Below are 22,002 nucleotides of genomic sequence, written 5' to 3' on the forward strand. Positions count from 1 at the left end.
TGTGTTTCCATACTGCTCCTGACCCCTTTGTATGAGGCTGCCTGCACAACACTATAGGCATAAAATACTCTTCCAAGCAGTGCTGTGAAGCTTCATTAAAGCATGCCCACAAATTGCATTGAAACTTGAAAACGAGACTTGGTGTTTGGCATCGTAATTCCAACCATGGTGAAGCATCACTGAGAAAACAATGAATATTAAATACCAGTGAATAACAGCATGCTCTGTACAAACCACCTGAGGGGTGCCACAAGCAACAGCCAAGTATATAAAATCCAGTGCTGTGCCATGACTTTATTTCTTTCTTTTTTTTTTTTTTTTTTTTTTTGGTGGGATTTCCAGCCATATCTCTGTCCTAATCTGACCCATGATGCAACTGTCCACAGAGTTGCATCAGACAGAAGGCAACCTGGGGACACATCGGGTCACTGCAAAACTGCAAGCATGAGGAGACACCTTACATCACTAAGGGCTTGCTCGGGCTGAAAATGGACGTTAATCTCACACTCCAAGGGCAACAGAAGACATCTTTGTGTAAGGGCACATAGATAGATATCTTCTATCCACATCTGCCTTGTTCACCAGGCTCCCTATAACAAAGTCACTAGCATCAGCAGGCAAATCAACTTTTGGCTGGTAAAGTTTCCTTTCTGGTTAACATAAGCCAAGTGTAAACACTCCCTCACAGGTTAACAAAAGCCAGCAGCCCTAACAGGGATAACACTTCAAGAAAAGAGGAGCCGGAGTCAGGGGGAGATGAAAAGACAATTAATCACAAGCTTTCCTACACCACGACACGTTTTTACCAGCGATCAGGCAACTCTGTGTTGCTCCTCACGGCCTTTAAACCCTGTCTGGGGGGAATATCCTCCAACTGGAGCCATAAAAAGAGCAGGGCCCAGAGCCACGCTCGGCATCCAGCCCCAGCTGCCCACCTTCCCCATTCCCTTCAGCAAACACCGATAATTCACCATCTCTCTTCTCCATTAGCACACTCTCTCTTTTTTTTTTTTTTTTCCTCTTCCAAATACCCTAAAAGCATTTTGGAGCCAAAGAAAAAGAGAAGGGGCGGGGAGGGGGGCGGGGGAACAACCCACTAAACTCAAAGTCTCCGGACAGCGCTCAGCATGTATTAAATGCTTGCTAAAAAAATCCAAATAAAGACAAACCCAAGAAGCCTCAATACCCTGCGTTATCTGTGCAAGCTGGCTGCTGCCTTATCAGCTCTGACAGAAACCGGCATTTAAGAAAAATTCAGTAGCCTTTGGGTGGAAGCTCGTTCCTAAGAAAACACACAGCCGAATAGCTGGAAGTCGGTACAAGAGGAGAGGGTGAGTGGGTAAGAGACGTCCTGAAAGCCTCCGCCATCGTCTCGCTGTTGTGTGTCAGGAAATACACTGTCACAAACTATTTTTAATTATTTTTTCATAATTCACTTCTCACGCTTCACACCCGTTGCACAGGCCAAGAGCTACAAGGGTGAACAATTACTCGAAATGCCACTTGCTCTCATCAGGGACTGATGGAGTCCAGGTAAAGCCACCAGCTCTTGGTACCAGGTTTCAAAGCACATCAGAAATGGAAGAAGACAGAAGATCACGTCCGACACTAGTGTTAAGTACCACTGACCTGATGGGAAAGGATAAAGGTGTTTCTTTTCCCCACCTTCACTTATAACAAAGATGCTCTTCTTGGATAAACTCTTCATGAAAGAATTTGAATATCAAGGCGCAATTTTTTACAAAAAGAAAAAGTCCTGTTTGCTCTTGCGTGTAACTTGTGACACACAGATTTTGGCAGCCACCTCGCACAGGAGCTGGACTTTCCCTTTGCAAGGGCGTGAGGGTCCTGCTCTTGAAAAAGTTATAGAATAGTTATAAAACACCTTTGCTTGACATTAATTGATGGGTAGAACAAGCTAGAGAGAGAAGAGCTGTCTCAAGGCCAAGGGCTGCTTTTCAGCATCTCATTTGTAACTTGACAGAGGGAACAGCTGGGGGGAGGCTGTCTGCCTCTTGTCAACCCCAGAGGGAAGGACAGACAGACGGACACTCCCCAGGGAGCTGCCCTGGCATTATAAATGCCTCCGGTAGAGGGTGAGCGGCTTTCTACCTCTGACCTGACCCTTTCTCCCCCAGAGAGTCCTCACAAATCTTCCTCAACAGCCAGCAAAAATTGAAGTAACACAGCTGGGCCCCCAAAATGTCCTTTTTTCATTCTTCTTTTCTTTTTTTTTTTTTTTTTATTTTCAACTTTTGCCCAAGATAACATTGCAGAGGAGGCAAAGGAATGAAGCAACGGGAACTGCAAGTGCAGAAGGTGTCTGCACAACTAGGCTCAGGCCCTCACACAACAGCACTCTTAGGGGCACTACCCACCCCTAGCACCCAAAAATCATAAAGCAGAGTCCAAAATAACAGGACTGGTTTAGAGGAGTCATGGAAAACTTGTTTCAGTTCTTTATTTCCCTCCTGGTGTCTAAGCCAGCCAAAAAGGTTGACACATGCAACTCACGTTTTCTATGTATCCTTCAAAATTATCAAGGCTGAGATCTTGTGGGTTAGTTTTTCTTTTCTCCAACGGAATACTGAGTTATTTCCCAATTTCCATGAGCCCAGAAAAATAATTTTAAGTGGAAAAACCCAATGTCAGAATCCTCGTGAAATAATTGCTACCACTTCAGCCTATGCTTAAGCCTTTCATATTTCAAATAAGCATAAGATACCGTGTAACGGGTCCTCAGCAATCGTTTCTTTGAATACAAGCGATCCTCAGGTGCTTAAAAGTAAATATGTGCTTAAACACTTGGTAAAAATGGAGTCTAATACTGGGGTTTGTACTTTCCCTTGCATGCCTCCAGTGCCGTGCTACATGGGTTTCAGTGGATTCAAACTGGGATGAATTCAAATAGATGTGTCATACACTATTTTCCTTGTTTTATTTGACTTTAATTACTTCTTAACAGTACTGCTGTTTGAAAAATCTTTCTCAATTGAGGGTGTTGGTTCTGCCTAGGGCTGCTTGGCCCTTTTCCACTGAAATGCCCTTTCAACAACTACCACAAACCTTTCCAAGCAAAATGAAATCTTTCGGAAGAACCTCTTTTTCTGTGCCAGTGTGAAAATTTGCCTTTCTCAACTCTTTTCCCCTCCCTCAGATTTTAGGTTGGCTTTTCTTTGCACTTTTCCAGGAGGGAACAGAAACCCACAGCGGGCTCCAGCAGGATGTGGAGCAATGCATGGGAGCAGTCAGACCTTGTCGTTAGCGCGTGTGAAAATACCTTGCTGCTAATAATAATAATTATGCTTGAATAATCTCTGTTAGGTTGTTTTTTTTTTTATTCAAGGACTTTTGATGGTTGTTTCCACAAAAAATAAGCATGGTGTAATGCCCTAAAGTCAACAATGAAGTTTGTACCCAGCAGAGAGAGGGTGACTGGGCTTGTGATTCACACATATGAACCATGCTGGGTGTGCGCACAAGCCCTTCAGCCCATGCATGAACGATACCTTTGCACCTGTGTTGCCTTGGGCACTTGCCCAGGGTTTGGGCACGAGATTATCAGTTGTGTGGGTCTGTATTGTAGCAGCAGCGAGAAATCTTTATCGGGGCAATGTCTGCTTTGCACAGGGCGCTGTAGGCAAATACGGGATCTCACCTTTCTCAGGTTTACGCGGGTAAAATAAAACTGGGCTGACCAATACGTCTGGTTTTCAGAGGGAGCCTTTGTCAGAGTAAAACAAAGTCTGGATGCAAAGAGCTGTTAGTAACTTGCATTTAAGACTGTAACTGTCTGTCATTCATTCTGGGTTTGACAGCCCTTAACACAACAACAGGGCTTTGATACGATGAGGACTTCCATACACTAACCCCAATACTAAAAGAAAAATAAATAAATAAATCACATCATCTATAACAACAGCTTTGCCTTAAGCTGCGTTCATTGCTTCAACCGAAACCATTGCTCATTTGCTGACCTGCTCTCCAAGAGCATTATTAAATACTTCAGATGTTGCAGTCTTCCTCTAGACCTGTCTTAATATTCGTCTTACAGCAAAATACCCTCCAACACATGCCACAAACAAAAGGCCCTGCTCCGATTTTAAGGCTAGGATACTTACAGCAGAAAGCTTGTTCAATTGCATTGGTGCGTTTTTCATCTCCCTCAGACAAGTTATTGGGTTTGCTGGTTGGGGTTTTTCTGCATTTAGTATAGTACCTGCATTACTCTTGCAGAGGTAAGAGGGAAAGCGCCTGTAAGTACGCAAACAGAAAGATCCAAACCAAGGGTCTATTAGAATTCATTCAGGCTTATTCCTGACACTGTTATTTCAATCAGTTTCCGATAACTAAGCTGTTGCCTTTTAATTCTGCATTGCACATTTTTTCTTTCAAACACTTGTCTCAGTGGAAGTTCAATGCTGTTTTTCCTTCTGGAGAAAGAAACCCCCAAGATGTATTTTCAACCTCCCGGCTCAGTGTTTCCCAGATATTTTGAACCAGGGACTGCTGCCAAGATCCACATTTTTCCACAGATCACCGCACACCCTCATGCTCTCAGCAGAAAGCCATCGTGGCGACACAGACATGGGGATGGACTCTGGAGCTGTTCTTATTGCCCTATTCTTGTTGTCCTTATTGCAGTCCGTGGGCTGGCATGAAAACCGATGCTTACCCCTTTCGCATCATCCAGGCCTGAGAAGATCTGACAGATTTTAAAAGATATTTAAAAATCCCACATCCTTGGTGCTTTGGGGTAGTTATAATTATGTAGTACCAAGTTCTGATTTTCCTGAATGTACCAGAGTTTCGTCTTCCAAAGTAGAGTAACCCCAGCAGCCTTCATGTGGGTACTGGGTCACACACCAGGATCTTCCCCTCTTTACAAAATACAGATCAACGGACAAGCAAAAGCTGCAGTTTCTCTGGGGTGCAGGGTCACGGTTCATCACGTTAGACGTGCATCAATCATCCCTAGGCAGAATTCACCCACCACGTCCCACAGGCCAACATAAACACACCCCCCCTCCAGAAAACCCCTAAAAGCGTTGTTAATGCAGTCCTGCAGCTTTACCTGTTTAGCCTACTGGCTCTGTTCCACTGGAAAAATATTTTCACCCGCAGGGAGTATTTTGCACAAGTTGTTTTCTCTGCCTTATTTTTGCAACCCCCTGAAGTGGTGTCAGTAGTCAGAAGTCCTCGCAGAGACGAAGCCAAGGCTGGGGGGGAACCTGGCTCCCTCTCAGGCCTGGGTGACAAACCACATTCGCCCTGATACTGGGGTCGATGCACACTGTGCCTGGACTGGAGAGAACTCAATCACCAGCAGCGCTGGTTGCAGCCTGTCTTTGCTGCCGTCCATGCTCCTGCCAGAGCAGCTACTTCCTTGCAGCCCACAATTGCCGTAGGAGGGCCAGCGAACATTGGCAGCATTAATTTGCCATTTCCCGGTTGTTTATCCTTCTCCCTCAGAAGCCAAAAGCAGAGAACAGAGGGAGGAAGATTCCCATTCCCCTGTAAAGCACTCCAAATTTCAAGGGAATACCAAGACAAACAGAAAGTTTTCGTGATACAGAGTGTGAAAGCTGGAACGTCCCAATGCAGAAGGGTCAGCGATGCGCTACACTCTGAGCTGAACCAAGAGCAAAAGTCAGTGAGGAATAATTACTGCCTGTTCAGAATGGCCCAAACCACTTCTGGATGAGAAACTTCTACCAGAGATCCTACACAGGATCCAAATCAAATTTTTCCAATCTTCACATTCAGAGCCCCCAGGCAATGCTACATTTTGCAGTGTGGACCCTGCTGCATTTTACATTCCTAAAGGGCCATTTTATAAATGTTCACATAAATACCCAGTCCTCCAAAGCACTGACCCTTCCTGCCATAAGCTGCCCATGGTCACACTGTGATATCCCATGAGCTCAGGCCATGCTCCTCGAACAATTTAACCCGTTACTTTTTTTTTTCCAGTTGGCTTCCTGCCCTGGTTACCTCCCCAAAACACCTAACAGTAAGGTCAGAAGAGTTCTCACGCTGGCACAAGGGAGTTACAAGGCTTGGAGCAAGGCAGGACAAGGACAGGACGGTGATGGGGTCAAGTTCAGTCATCTTCAGCTGCCATGAGATCACACCTGAGAAGCATTTACTGCCAGGAACTGAGCAGCTGCAGTCAGGCAGAGGAAAGTGGTCCTATTTGTGCCGCTAATGACTCACCTTAGCAGGACAGAAATCACATGCTTGACCTTTTCCAACATCATGTGAAGCAAATGCTCCATATGACATGGCTCCAGCATTATCTACCAGGCACAGGTGCATGACTGCAATTAGAAATGACCAGCATTTCATACATAACAGCACCTTTCAACCCAACTCAGCCTATCCAAAAACACTTGGAGGCTCAGTTACCATCTTCTTCCCGCCCAACCTCCCCAGCACCTTGCCAGCTCAAGAAGCACTAAATAGTTCCCCTGAAGTCTCACAGCTATTAATTGGAAATCAAACTGGAAATCACAACATCTCTCTGTGTGCTGGTAGATCTTAAACTTGGCTCTTGGTTTGTCCTGAGACCACTTCTCCCACCCCCACCCCCCCCGCCCCCCCCCGCCTAAATCAACTTCCGCAGAGAACAATGCTGCTGGTCTGTGTCCACAACAGATTTATTCTCCTCTTCCAGCAGCTCATGCCGCCTGTACCTTCAAGGGGCAGTAGCTGCTTGAAGCGAATGGTTCCTTCTGGTTTCTGGGAATAAAAGGCTGCCCTCCATAATCAGGGTATTGTTCTCCCTAAATGGACCCAGACTCTGTAAACACACTCCTCTGCACAGCACTGGGAGGGCGACTGCGAGCGTGTGTATACCTACATGCAGGGAATGTGTCTTGTTCTAAAAAGCCAGTAAATTATGTTAATTCATTTCCTCTGCCTAAACAGCGGTAATAAACTTTGGGAAAGGAGGAGGAAAAAGTAAACAAGAGTCAATTACAAAAAGGTGAGGGGGAGAGGTAACGAAATAACTCCAGCAAATATCTCCTTCGGGAAAGGACATTCACGTTACAGCTCGGATGGGCTCCACACAGCCCTCCCTCCGTCCTGCTGGAGGTGTAAATACCACTGTAACAATGTCTGTCTTTTTTGTTGGGGATTTTTTTGTTATTTTTTTTTTCTCATAAGGTTTCAGCCTGTTTTCACGAGTGCAATCTTGAGAGCTGGGAAATGAGTCCCCACCGGTGCCCTGATCCACAGCAAGTACATCCTCGGGGGTTTTGCTCCGCATGTGATGTAAGTGCTCCAGTGGCCGAAGCCAATACGAATAGTGAGAGCCTATTTGTAGTTTTCTAACAGGAAAATAATTTCACTAAGCAAACTACCATGCTTTGACTCAAAACCCTGATTAGCACAGTTTGAAAACAGGGCAGCATACTGTTCTGGGAATTAACTTGCTTGACCCCTAGTCTATAATGGCACTCAAATAATCTGCGAGTCAGACGAAGTTGAAAAACTCTTGGAAGACCACACTGAAAGAATTTACTGGATTTATTGGATTTTCTAGGATAAAAGAAAAATAAGCCTCAGACTCCACTTAGCTAGTTTGTGGTCTTCAGAAAGACAAGCTTTTTCTCTTGACACTATCTAGAAGATTTTATATTTATTTTTTTTCTTCACTGGACACTCTCAATAAATAGTAATAATTACTATAAATATACAGGTCTATTGCTGTGACTACTTTTGAGCAGCACCTTGCTGTTTTCTTCCTTGGGACTAGTAGTAAAACATGGAAAAAAGGGACAGATTCCCATCCCTGTAAATCTACAATCCTCATCCCAATAGGAGTACTCATGAGAAGAAATGCTCCAGACTGAGCTTCAAATTAAATATTCTGAGGCTACTTTACCAATTGCAAAGGAGGACTACTCCGGTGTTTCCAATGAACGTCCAATGCCAAGATTTATCCTGTGTATAACGCTGTCACAAAATACTGCTTGAAATCCTCCAAATCCTCTGGCCTACCCAGGTTTGAGCAAGCAGGAAATCAGGAAAAGCACTCTGCCTTAGTGATACAAGCAGGACCTTGCTCTGGTCCGGATAAGACAGTGGCCCATCCCTACCTTATGGTTCCTCCAGCCCCTGAGGAAAATGCTCTGACTAGCTTCTCCCACTTCTTTGTGTCTTTTTGTCTCCCAGAAGCAATAGATGTGTGCTGAGAGCAGCCAAACATTTTCAGATAACAAATCCAGCAATTAGAAATCAACTGTCCAAAGCCAGTGCTCCTGCATATGCAAATATCTCCCTAATAGGTTTACGATTCCTTGTCAATCAAACCCGTCAAAGATAAGTAAACACCTGTCCTAGCCACCTCGAAGTTGAAAGCTCCACTCTCATTAGCCTTTAACAAAATTAACCCCGGCAACACTGCATCTCTGATTGGTTGTGAATACCAGGAGAAGGAAAGATACTCATCAGCTCTGATCTGTTAACCTAGTTTTATATTAACTATCGCAGATGACGATGAACCCTCCCACGGCTTGGTGCCACACTGTACAGAGCTGAAACACAACCTGGTCTTACGAGGCCCCAGTTTCTGCTCTCTGGAAGATTATGAATTTAAATCCTACTTACAGCTGCTCAGCCACAGCTCACTGAACCTAAAGGGACTATCACCCTCAGTAATGGAGAGCAATATCCAGCCCTAAATATTAAATTATGAAATGACTTATCAGAGCACAGAGCCTGATCTCTGTATGCTGATGGAGCTGGCAACTCTTCTCCCAGTTTCCCACTTTAAACCACCCAAAATTGCATTAAACCCTTTGTAATATTACTTGTCTGGCTAAAGAGACACTGTGATTGCCACCAAAATGTTGTGTTACTCTGCAGAAGGACATGAAAGATTTTGATCCACCCAGAAGGTAAGCAAGGTGGCTCATAGCTTCCTCTCTCGGAAGGGTATCCGTACACCGAAGGAATTTTAGTCACCAGTTTTACACTGACTGTTCGATGCCAAACAAGCTTTCTTCCTTCTACAGAGAGCCTGCAGTATCCCTAGGGAGATATTCCACCATGTCCAGAGGTTTACCCTGTTATTCATTAACCCTTACATCCTTGACATGCAGTTCATACACCTGTAACTTGTCTGACACTTGTCACTGCTTAACTAGTGTTAACAGATCTGTTTAGGTGAGAACAGCCACTAAGAAAAATAGCTCCCTCAATTACTCCAACTCACATAGATCTATTAGTCAAGAAGAAAAAGGAGGAAAAGAAACCAGTTCACAGTGCTCCAGCATCTGCAGCAGCCTAACTCCAGTAGTTTGGTTTGTTCAGCTTTGGGAGGCTGAGTAACTGTCCCTTCTCCCTCCTTTGGGGTTGATTTGGCCTCACCCCATCCACTTCTGTCCAGAAAAAGGGAGATTTAAATCCATGGCTGCACCAGGCCTCAAGAGCGGCATTACACTAATCCAGTCTAAATTTTCTCTTGGAGGTTGGGTAATGCTTACATTTGCCTCTCCATCCTCCTCCACCTTTTTCCCTCTCCTGAATATCTTGTTCTGGGCAGAACTAGCAAGCCCACAATTGCTGTGAAGAGTCTGCAGAACACCAGTACCAAACTCTTAGAGTCATCTGTTCAAGAGGCACGTGCAAGCAAACCCAGCAAGGAGAACGGGAATTTTAAAAAAATGCCTATTGCACAAATTAAGTCCGCATTTCTGCATTTGTCTGCCATTCCTGTGTTTTTACCTAACATGCACAAATCAACAGCTCCCAAAATACACACCAAAGTCAACACCACCCAAGTGGCATCTAGGGTATGACGCCTCTTGCGTTACTCACTTCTCAATCACTTGACAGGATACCCAAAATTCTGTAAATCTTTCAGGAAATGAATTTACCAGACATACGGAGAAATGGTTTTGGGTCCCATCAATCTAGAAGCCACTTGTAGAAAGGCTGAGAATAGAGGTGCAGCAGTCCTAAGAAACATTAACCTGCTCCGAGAAGCCTCTGTTCCCAATTTACATTTTTCTTCCCTTAGTGGAGCTCAAAATTAAGTTTGAACACTTAATGGAAGAAGTAGCCTGGAGTTATTGGCTGAATTTCTTCCTGAAAATTGGAGTGGTTGGGATGAAATAAAAATGTTAGGTTATTCGCAGCACTGCTGGATACTGTGTTTCTACTGCGATACAATGGAGAGACTGTGTAATAAGGGCAACTAACCAAACTCCATGAAGCCCGTGTTTATTTGACTCGGAAGGGGGAAAAAAAAAAAAAAAAAGAATCAGAGATGTGAATGGATTCAGCAGCAAACGGCATATATTAACTTGTTAAATAACACTCAGAGCAGTCTTCAGTCTTCAGCCACTCCACACCTAGCAACACCGCCCGCAGAATGGCACCCTTTCTGTGGGGAGAAACCCCTCTGTGGTGAGTCAAAGTTAAAGCAATGAATTTCCAAGTTGCTTTCAGCTCTGGAAGCGCACGCTCCAGCCACCAGCCAGAGCTCGCAGCAGGCAGAAGCAATGTGTTTCTAGAGTAAAAAACTTGAGTCCAAGCTGTCCAGTCAAGCAGGCGAACAGCAGGATCCAAAATACCACGCTTAGCCCACATCTCTTCTGCTGCCGTACATGAGGGGTCCACACAGAGGTGGATACCACAGATAATCTGTGTAAGTCATCCTTCGGGGACGGATCCAAATCCCATGGGAGCGAGTAGGAGTCACGGCACCAACACTCACAGGCTCTGAATCAGCTCCTAACCTGTTAAAACTGGCATGGGCTGCATTTGCATATCTCATACGACATCGGGGCAGCAGGATCAGATTATTCAAGCTTGCTTTTAGAAATATTTTTCTTTTACCTTAGTACCATGGCTGCTACAAATGAGCACCAGACTCAATAGGTTTGCAACAGACAGTGGTCTTTGCAACTTCTGCATTCACACTGGCTCTGCTCTTAAAAGAAGTCCCTTATATGTCCAAAAACTGTTCCACCTTGGTGTGAAGCACTAGGACAGGTCAATGCAGTTAAATACGTATGGAGGCATTATTATCAGAGAAAACACCAAGTCAAGGCTGATTACAGAGAACAAGAAAAGGAATGGAAACCCAAATTAAATGTTCAAAACAAGATCGAATGCATTTCAGCTTGATCAGCCCACCAGTAAACACAGGAAGAGGTCAGATGAAAGACAAACTCCTTGAAACAAGACAAAATGAGCAGGTTAATGAAAGAAAGGGGAGAGAGAAGCATTTCCACCAGCTCCTGTAATGCTAGGATACATTTGCATGGACCCTTTGAGCAGCATGATTTTACAAGTCACTGCAGACACAAATAGGAGTTTTACGTCTCAGGAAAATCAGAAAGCTGCACTCATTCTATTGCCAATGAATAAATAAAGCTATGACTAAAGGTGGTTGATTTTTCTTTTTTTTTTTTTTTTTAATTCAAACTAGGCATAAGAGGACCTCTGCATTATTACTTCCCCCTTTCAGTGGAACTTTTTATCTCTTCCAACAATTAATCCAAAAACGCACAGCCGGACAGTGACCACCTCTACCACAATCACGCTATTCCATAACGAGTATTCCGCACCCAGACGTACCAGTGTCACTTGTAGCGAGACAGACACTAGAAAAGGAATTATCAGATGGGTCATTAGAAAAGATCAGCTCTATCAGCCAATTCATGCCAGATAACAAAAACTCATCTTTAATTAATAAACTAGCACCAATGGTCCCAAACCTTGAAAAGCAGGTTCCTACTTGCTAGCCAGTGTCACTTCTGCTTTTTTGTTTTTGAATGACATTTTTTTCCCGAAAGAAGTCTTTTCCTGTAATTTCTCAAGCACCACCTCATGGCACATTTAAGTTTCTTCTGCAACTAAGAGTCAGACTTTGGAGTCCAGCCTTTGCTGTGTGTAAGTTTATCATAGAAAAGACGTACTTTAATTTGCTGCTTGAGTCTTTTAATGAAGGTCAAAGAAACATATGGGCTTGAAAAACAAAGTTATAAAAACTTTAAGGAAAATCTAAATGTATTTGAGCAATTTGCTGAGTTTTGTAACATTCCTAATAAAAATAAAATAAAATCAACCCTAATTTTCCAGTATGACGCACACTGTATTTTATGTTTAAACTCAGACGCAATTTAAAGCAGCCGACAGCCTCCGAAGAAGGGAGGAACTGGGGTTTAAAAAAAATAACCAGGATTTTCTTAGATCGTCATGTTGACTTTAGGTACAAGTCATGCCGACAGATTATTAATGAGCAAGCTCCCCAAGAGCACGACCAAAAAAATGCCCCAAACTCAACCAGAAGATGTGCAGTGACTTACATAAAATCTGATTCAGGCTATTAGATCTGAATACGCTTCTCTTTCACAAGTGACAAATTACCTAATCGTTATACCTAGTAACAACCATTCAGCAAGAATAAAGGAGTAAAACGGAAGCCAACAACCATCTCTCTCATCATTATTTATCTTTTCTACATTTACTACTGTTCACTCTTACAAATCCCAAAATTACAGAATAGTAAGTATGTTCACCAGAATGAAGAACTCATCTCCCAAGAAAAAAAACTTCTAGCATCCTATTCCCTTTTCTCCAATATTCACAGAAACAAAAATGGCATACAACATTATTTCTGCACAAAACCATTGAATTTTGAGGTGGTCCCATCAGCAGAGTCCCTGTAAAGTGGGCATCAACCAGATTTGCCAGCCAAGTGTTGCACAGAGAAGTGCCGGAGCAGAAAGCATTTAAGGTTCCATTCTTCCCCTCCCCACACAGTGCACCAAAAATGAAATCGACATCCAAACCAATCAGTTTCCAGCAGAATATCAATTTACTCGCTAACAAGAGGGTTGCTACTGCTCTTACCAAAAACTTCTAAACATACCATACGAAATCTCGTTTAAGCCACGGGACCAAGCCAAACACATCCCAACATTACCATATACGGTCACCAACGCGAATACGATGGCAACTTGACAGATTTGGATCAAATACTGTGTTGTGGGTCACTGAGATAACATAGGCAGGAAAATATCAGATTGTATTACCTGTATCCGACCGGAGGTGTGGAGTGGTAGGAGCTACATTGCTGCAGGACGTAGTCACTAAAGGTTAGTGACCCAAGATGGCATTCATCCTTATAGAGGAGGGCCAGGGTAGGACACTGGGGACTTTCATGCCCAATATAGGGCTGCTTGGAGAGAACAGGAATGGAGTGACATGAGGGACAAGCCACTGGACCTGCATTATTATCCCAGGTTCAGGGCTGACACTCTCCAGTGCAGCTGGCAACAGGGCTGAAGCTGCCGCCCCACGCCTTGGCTGTCAGCCGGAAGGCATAGTCCCTCTTAGAAAACCGCAGCACACAGGTTTTGTTCTCAAAGAGTGGATTTTGTGCACACAAAAGTTCCTGTCTTCACCCACAAGGGAAAGAAGGGGCTTGGATATTTACCAAAATAGGTCCCAAGGAAGACTTTCTTGGTACAGGCTCCATCCAGGAGATCCTTAGACTGGAATAAGATTGGTTGCTGAGGGAGTTATTCCAGATTAAGTTTTTTGGAAGGGTTATTCCAGTGTATTTGCAGGTGTAGACAAGCCCTTAGCCAAAGTCTTTAAATTTCAGCCCCAAAAGCATTGGTTCAAACTTAGACAGAGCTACCTCATCCTTCATCCCGCCAGACACAGCGAGTTCTGCACCTGGACCTCTAGTATCAGACCTGCTCTCTGCTTTGCATGGATGCTTTGAATGTATTGCCTCTTTCTTAAGAATTTATCTTGGGTTTCTAACATATCTCCTTTTTTGCAGCATTTTGTACACCAGCAATGTGACATATTGGTTCACCAGAAGGGACAGAGCCAGTAGGCACAGCTCTGAACCTGGAAAAATGCCCCCATTTGCTGGTGGGGGAAAACCGTTGCCGCATTAGCCCAATCAGTCATCCCTGCAGGGCCCTTGGCCTTAAAAGGCATCACCTAAATAAAGATGTAAAAATAATACAACATAACATTTAATGCAAGATTGCAGCTGAGCACTCAACTGTCAGGAAATATCAAAGCCGGAGCGCGTGGGCAACTTAACTCTGCCCCCTTGTGCAAATGCACTATGGCACAGACCTTCCCCGAACATGGGCACGCAATCAGCCAGCTCCAAATCAACATCCTAATTCCAGCATTAACTACTTTTGCCTAACACGAGCAGAAGAGCAGGACCAGCACTTTCACACTGAGCCTCCTCAGCCACCTTCCTCACTTGGTTGCAAGCCAGCGAGCACCTATTTAAGTCCTGACACCTCCGATTAGGAGGCATTGGCACACTTTGGGCCACACACGTCTAATTTGCTATCAGGATACAGATATTAAATGCTATTTGGCCAAAACAAAGAGCCCTTTTCCCTCTGGTGTAAAGCCTTGCGACCTCAGGCTGAGATTTGGCCAAAGGACTGTCTATAAAACCCGAGCGACTGAAACAGGTAACATTTATACATCTCCGGCGGCCGAACCCGCCGTATGATACATTCGGAAAAAATCCACAAGCATGTTAACAACTGGGCACATTTTTCCAAGAATCTGAAATTATCCCAACGTAAACATCTAATAATTGGGGATATTCGACAGCACAAAATTAGGTTGCGAAGTGCTGCAGAGGGCCTCACCTCTGCTCACTTACAATTTTGATCATTCATCTACATCCTCCGTTATCAAGAATATTCTCCATCTCAAAGCAGGATTTAAACGCTGGGCGTTGTCTATTTATTTTTTTTTTTTTTTTACAGCAATGACAAATTTTTCCTCCTTCGCTTTCCCTGTCTCCATATCAGCACATGAATGAATGACATTTTTCACAGGTTTGGCCCTGGTTATTAAACTTTATTTCTACATCATTTTAAATAACCAGGGTCATTTCTCCATCCACTTGCAGGATGGATTTTTCCAGCTCTGAAAGGAGTTTAAATAACCCGATTACCAATAGGAACTTATCAAAGTTATATTAAAAAGGCCTTTCCATAGGAAAACAATGATGTCCTGAAATTACTGCTGTAAATTTTGTCACTTCTTCACACAACAACAGCCCACAGCACTTCATTTTCCAGGGGCAATAAAAGAGTACAAGCAAGACAAGTGCAAACCAAATTTAAACCAGGTCAGCCAGTAAGGCAGACGATACTCAGATCACGACAGAGACAAAAATCTTTTTGTCTTCTCCTGCCCACTTCAGATCTTTTCCGGAACTCCACCAACTTCTCAGGTCCACTGCAATAATATACATCCATGAGGTCATCTGAATTCATACACTCCTGCCCATTGCCCACAACTTAAACTGAGTCTCCATTGTAAACCTCGCCCGGAATTTAGACTTGTAGGACTTACAGTCTATATACTGTTTTGTTTTTCATTCAGCTTCCAGCCAAATCATTTTATAGTGCTTTTGCCTCCATAAAATATCTACTTGGGAGCCAATGCCAAGAAGGAAAAATAAGCAACACACTAACCAAACCTTGGGTTTTCAGAGAAACTCCCCCACTCCTTTCCCACCCTCACCCCCAAGGTTTATTTTTGGCAAGTTACGGCCCAAGCAAAGGGCAAGTTTAAACCTTTTAATTCGCAGCTCCATGGCACTGGGTGATTTAAAGGTCTTTCAACAATTCAAGCAACTGTGATACTGTTCGGAATTGCAGCTGGAGCAATCTGCATCCTAAAGCCATACCCCCATTCTCCTGGAACAATGCAGCCCCTCCTTTGTGACCAGAGCCGGGGGAGCTGAAAGCATGGTTTCTCATTCAGGCTTTCCAAGGACAGCACCCACCAAGGTACAACAAGGGCGAGAGCAGAGGAAAAGCCACGGCTTCTTCCACTCTGATCCCAGAGCTTTGCTTAAAGCACCTTCCCGTGAAGAAACCTTTTTTTTTTTTCCCACCCCCCTGTCACTCCCAGGTCCATGTATTTCAATTTGTCTCTGGTAGGATAACCTGTTTATTGAAATCTGATCAACTGCTGGAGCCCCAGCATTAAAATACGCTCTCGCTGTTGGGAACTGTCATTTGTCTGTCACCGAGGAAGTTAATGGATGTGTTTGTTTAGTTTGCTAGTGGGAATATACAGGGCAGAGGCTGGAGGGATTACAGGAGGGGAGAGGTATTTCTGATCCACAGAGGAATGCAGTTGCTTTTCTTTAAAATTGTCTGTGTACTTTTACACATGCACAAGAAAAGCCCCTGGAAGTTCACCTGCGCCTAAGAGACCTCGGCAAACCCGGAGCGACCACACTCCATCCAAACCGATGGCCCCGAAACACGCAGGTAAGGAGGCACCACACGTGGGCACAAGCCTGCACCCCTGTGCAGACAAGCAACGTGCCGGGGACGAGCCAGCACCAGCAGCAACTCCCTTATGGGGTCCTTCCGAGGGCACCATGGGTGTTTGCAGAGCACAAGCCCAGCGGAGCAGAGGGAAGGGTGCGAGTCGCAGAGCGTTTGCAGCAAGCGCGGTCTCCTTACCTCTTGCCGAGTCTGAAAATGCAATTATCCCTGCGAAAAGGAGCGCGAGCTGCAATTCCATTTTGAAAAGGAGATCCCTCCGTATCATACAAGCTACTGTCCTCTCAGACCTGGAGGCAGGAAAAAGGAGAGTAAAATAATTACTGGGGGAAAACCCCCAAACAACCCACAAGTTTGCAGAGTTTTAAAAACCTATCGTGAAGACTTAAGAGCAGAAACAGCAAACGAAAGAGCAACGTACTTGTAATTCATTCCTTGGCGCTCAGCAAGTAAAACTTTGCCCTCCTCTCTGCTTTAGCCTGATATAAATCAAGAACCCACTGAGGCCAGTAAGCTCCTCTAAGTTTACAGTTAATGCATAATTCTTTGGTATCCTGTACAGATCCAGTCTGGAAGGCAAACAAAACACTAGCAAGTGGCCATAAAACATGATTTCAGGTTAACAATTTGTGGAGGAACTTGGGGAAGGGGGAGGAGGAATGTTACCTCCCCATCAGCAGCCCAGAAAACTTTGTGTTGCTGCTTCAGTGCCCCTCAGACAGGCTCCGCGCTGGGTACGCGCCTTCCCTTCTCTGAACAGCACTGGCTTTTCTGCTTTCCTCTCCCCCCGCCCCCCAAGCCCCACTTGTTCCCCTGTGCTCCAGAGGTGCGTCCCAAAGCAAAACCGCACTTAATTATCTAGATTCTTGCAGATGCCTTCGCTGCGATACGCAAACCCGGGGTAGATCAGGTTTACATTAATTACACCCTGTTCTCCTCCTAAAACTCTCACTCTCTAAACACTGTCTGAATTCCTCACCCTTGTAAACTCCCCGGTTTAAACGCTCCGTGCCCCCAGGACACACAACAACCCGTGTACAGCATCCAGCAAAGCAAATACGGACGCTTTGCCATTAGGTTCCCAATTTACAGCGGGGAGCTGGTACGGAGAGAGGGAGGGAGGGAGGGCGCCGGGGGCGGGGGGCGTCCGGCGGGGCCGGGCAGGCGGAGGGGGCTCCCCCACCCCCCACCCCAGGGCAGGACCCGGGGCTCCGCGGGGCTCAGCGCGGCTCAGCCGGTAACGGGATATTCGCAGCCGGGATTTGGGGTCGGGGTGGGGGAGGCTGGGGGTGGGGGTGGGACGACACCCGGCGCGATGCCACCTGGTGCTGCCCCCCGCTTTGGGGCAACCCCGGCGGTTCCCAGCTGTTGCGTGAGTGTCTCGCCGACCCGGGCGGGGGTCTCCCGGGCGGGGGTGGTGGCGGCGCAGGGGGGGCACTTACCTTGGCTGCTGCCGGGGCTCTAGCACCGTGCGCTGGCGCCCATCCCCGCCGCTCGCCGCCTCATGCCCTCCGCGGCCACGGCGCCCGGCGGGGCGCTCCGCCGCCGGCCTCTACCTCATCACGCCCCCCCCCCGGGGGGGCGGGTGGGGGCTGCCCGCTGCCTTTTGGGGTGCCCTCCCCACGGAGCGGCTCTCCCCCTTCACCACCGGCTGTTTACCAACCTCCCCCCGCTCTTCGCCCCAGGGGCGATTTTTTTTTCCACTAGGAAGCCACGGGGCGAGGAGCGAAGGAAAAGGGGGAAACCTCGTAAATTGTTTTTCCTGCTTTCCGGGTCGGGCTGAGCTTGTGTGTGCGGGGAGGGACAGCGGGGACCTGACAGATCCGCCGGGGCTCCGCAGCCGCGGGATGCCCGGTGATGCCGTCCCGCGGCTCGCCCAGCCGGAATCCCGTTTAAGGAGCGAGGGGAGGAGGGGAAAGGGGCTGGGGAAGGGGAGGGGATGGGGAGGGGGGGGGGGGGTGGGGTGGGGGGGGAGAGCCGGGGCGAGAGAAACAAGCGATAAAGCAACTTTCCCTGCAGGGCTTTGTGGCTGTGGGGGCAGAGCCGCCGAGGAGGGCGGTGCGGTGCCGCCCCGCTCCAAACTTCGCACCAATCCCCGGGAGCCCCCGCCCTCCCCGCCGGCCCGCTCCGCGCCGCCGCTCCCCTTAACCCTTTGCGGGAGCGGCGGAGGGGAGAACCGGCGACCCGCCGAGCTCCGGGTGAGCCTCGGAGCGGCAGAGCCCGTCCCGCCGTCCCCCTGCCCCCCCCCCCCCTTTGTGCCCCACGGCCGTGGGGTCCCGGAGCGCTCTAGAGACCCCCCCTCCGCCACCCCTCCAGCGCCTCGTAGCCCCTCCGGGGCAGCGGTGCCGGCCTTGTGCCCCAGAGCATCCCCATCCCCCCCCCCCCCCGCACCCTCTGTAGCTCCCGTAAGCCCAGTGGCGGTGGAGACCTCCAGCCCCGCAGCCCCCCCCCCCCCCCCCCCCCCCATGCACCCCGCAACCCGTCCCTGCCAAACCGCCCCAGGCAAAGAGAGCGCCCCGTCTGTGGAAACGCACCGTGGAGGCAGTGAGGGAGAAGTTGGGGTCGGCTACGCCGTTTTGATCTCTCGGCTTGGATGCAAATCATGCCAGAAAGAGACTAGACTGACCTAAACTAAACCAACTGGAAAATAAACTCTCAGAGATGTCTGTTCCTTAGATTAACTGTTACAATTATTTATTATTTACTCTCAAACGGGATTCGGCTGATGCGTCCGCTCTTACAGCAAATTACTCTCCGCACAGGATAAAAATCAACCTGGCAGAATTCACTAAATACACTAAATAAAAGCTGCCTCAATAGGTATATTTTTATATCTAGCGAGAAACAGTGTTACTGTGGATGTTATGTTTATTAGATTTCTTATTTGATATGCTCCGGCATGAAGGCCTCCTTGAAAATGAAGCTCTCAATACTAATTCAACGTGATAGGCACCAGGAGAGCCCGTAAACCCAAGCCAAGAAGTAGTTTGAACATCCACTTATCTATTTTGTTAGGATTATGAAATCACACCCTCTATTATTATTATTATTACTAAATATTTTTACTCAGTGGTTCCTAGCACCATTAAATCTTGATACACAAAATCAATGTGAAAAACATTCAAGACTAAACATATAAATCTGCTGAACCAGAAACAAACAAAGCGGCTGACAATAGTGTTTTTATATTTTACATATTTATATCATCATTTTTATTATTAAAGTTCATTCATCTGAGAAATCCCAGATGGACGACTCCTCCTAACAGGCAATAACTTCAGCCTCATTGACTTCAAAGACAGTGTTGACTGAGGCAAACCTTCAGGACTTGACCTACATGGTCATATTCATGCCATGGATTCTGATAAAATCCCTCCAACTTGCACTGGAATGAGAGCTCAACTGCACGCTACATCTCAAGGGATGATTTGTAAAACACCTCTTTGTAACATTTCTCAGCCATTTCACCACAGAGTCAAGGTCTTTGTCCCAAGGACATCACCATCTAGGTGATCCAGCCACAAAACTATTTACACAACCTTCTGCTCCAGTGCAGACTGAAATCCAAAGCAGCCTCAGTTCTGGCTCAGCTGTGGGACGCCTGCCCATTGTATGTGGGTTTCTCATCATGTTAGAGGGACCCAAACGAAGAGCTCCTGCTCCTCATCTCGTTTTTCTGGGTCATGCAGAGACCAAGGTTTAGTTCCCAGCTCCACCACGGCTTTTTCATCACAGCCTGCCTAGAGACACTGATTAACTCTGGACCTGAATCAGCTCCAGCCTGGAAGAAGAGACCTTCTTCCAACCCAGGCTGTGTCCAAGCCCAGCACCAAGTGTCCACCTCAGCTTGGACACAGAAGAAAAAATCCCCTGATGGATCCATTTCTCCCATCCTCACTTAGTTACTAAAAAATCTGTGTACCTTTGTAGGTTCAAACATCTCCCAGACTGTGGGCATTTCTCCTCCTAATACACCTATAAAGCAGCAAAAGGCTTCCTGCAGCCTTACACCAGTGGGAAGTTCTGGGAGATGGAGGATTACAGAGGTGGCACACAAGATTTTCAAAAGAATCCAGGTGCCTGAACACCTTCAGATTCCCCTTAAGCCTCTGTCTTTATGCGTCCAGAAGCTTTTTAAGAGTCTGACTCCAAGTGATGTTGCAAAGGGATTACATGGGGCAGGGAATGGAGCCCACAGCTTCCATACCCCAGGCTAAAATAACCAGAAAAAACACCTACTGACTCCAAAATGTCTGCACAAGTATTATTTTTTTGCAAGGCCTTGGAAGTGACTGAAAGACAGTCTGAAACCATGTTGTAGACTTCATCCATCTCATTCCCAATACAGCAGTGGCGTAATAAATGTAAAACATTGATAAAAAAAAAATAATTAATATTCCTGAAACAGCTCCTAGTTTATCAGAAATAAAATCTCATGCTGTTTTCCCAACACTTCTACCTAAATAAGGAAACATGCAGAGCTGTGTTTTTCCTGGGCTGGCTGTAATTTGCAGGATGATTGAGTAGTTTGAAAATCAACAGCCCTAGTTTGCTCCTGCACCCCACAGTCCTGAGACAAGGCTGTGGGAAAACAGCTTTCTGGAGCTTACAAACAAAACCGAATGCTAAGCAACGAAGTACGTGTCTCTGCATGGCCTGAGAAGCAGCCTAACAGTCCATTTGTATCCCAGTTATCCCTGAAGCCCTGTTTCCAGACCATGACTTTTCACATTTTGCGTATCTGTGATGGTCTAGTGAACATCCATCCCCAGAACGACTTTCCTCATGTCTCCGAAACCACGACATGGACTATTTCCAGCTTTCTTACCTCTTTTCTTCCAGGAGCTGCTCACCTTCATCACCACAGAACTCCATTTTTCCCCATTCTCTCCCTTCCGTCTTGATTCGTTTCCCTTTTCTTTTCTTCTACAGATGATTTGGGAGACACACCTCCAGGCTGTAATTCTTAACCTGCTTCAATGATTTTTTCAAACTGCAGCTAGTGGTCACGTGATTGAATTTCCCCATCCCACCCAGCACCCCAGGGGAGTCTGAGGCCATCCAAGCGACTTGGATTGACATCGGTGCCTTGCAGGGGCACGAGGCCCCGTGGCACGGGTCCACAGGGACATGCCACCGGGGCGGAGGGCGTGCGGGACCGGGCGGTTGGGCGCAGCTGACGGAGCACGTGAAGGTGATGGAAGGGCACGGCCAGGATTAGGCGCATTCCCTCCGCCCGACACCCCATTTGTGCAGCTCTCCTCAGGTTACCGGGGCAGGGGGGCGGGGAGCAGACATGTGGGGTCAGCCTGAGCATCCATCTAGGATGCCTGGCTGAGGAGATCGCTCTGGACGCGGGGAAAGGTAAGTAATAGGATTAACGAGGCAGACTCCCCTGGGCGGATCAGTCCTAATACGGCATTTGGCACGTGACGAGACAGCGCAGAAAACGTTACAACCAGGCAGACAAGGAGCACGACACACTCCTTTCCATTTGCAGACTACCAGAGTCACTGCGCTGACCCATTTGGGACTGTAGTTAAGGCTGAAACTGTGTTTTTCAGCGAAAGCAATGTTTTATGACAGCTGAATCACCATCTCCCCTATCTGTGGTAACTGAGACCTAGCTATAACCTAGGTAATATTCAGAGAGGAGGTATGGGCAGATGGAAAGACAATC

The 22,002-nt window shown here is 46.6% G+C and overlaps 1 protein-coding gene across 1 annotated transcript in view; it reads right to left on the reverse strand.

Annotated features, from left to right (window-relative positions):
* Window positions 1-17,366, reverse strand: part of FGFRL1 (fibroblast growth factor receptor like 1) — a 175,640-nt gene extending 158,274 nt beyond the window's left edge. Inside the window, exons 1-2 of the mRNA XM_086464562.1 lie at window positions 17,302-17,366; window positions 16,503-16,612 (exon numbers count right to left, since the gene is read on the reverse strand). Of these exons, the coding sequence (XP_086320688.1) occupies window positions 16,503-16,612; window positions 17,302-17,366 (175 nt within the window). The remainder of the gene's footprint in view (window positions 1-16,502; window positions 16,613-17,301) is intronic.
* Window positions 17,367-22,002: the final 4,636 nt, after the last annotated feature.

This window comes from Leptosomus discolor, chromosome 4 (genome assembly GCF_034619465.1).
Source record: "Leptosomus discolor isolate bLepDis1 chromosome 4, bLepDis1.hap2, whole genome shotgun sequence".
Lineage (NCBI taxonomy): Eukaryota > Metazoa > Chordata > Aves > Leptosomiformes > Leptosomidae > Leptosomus > Leptosomus discolor.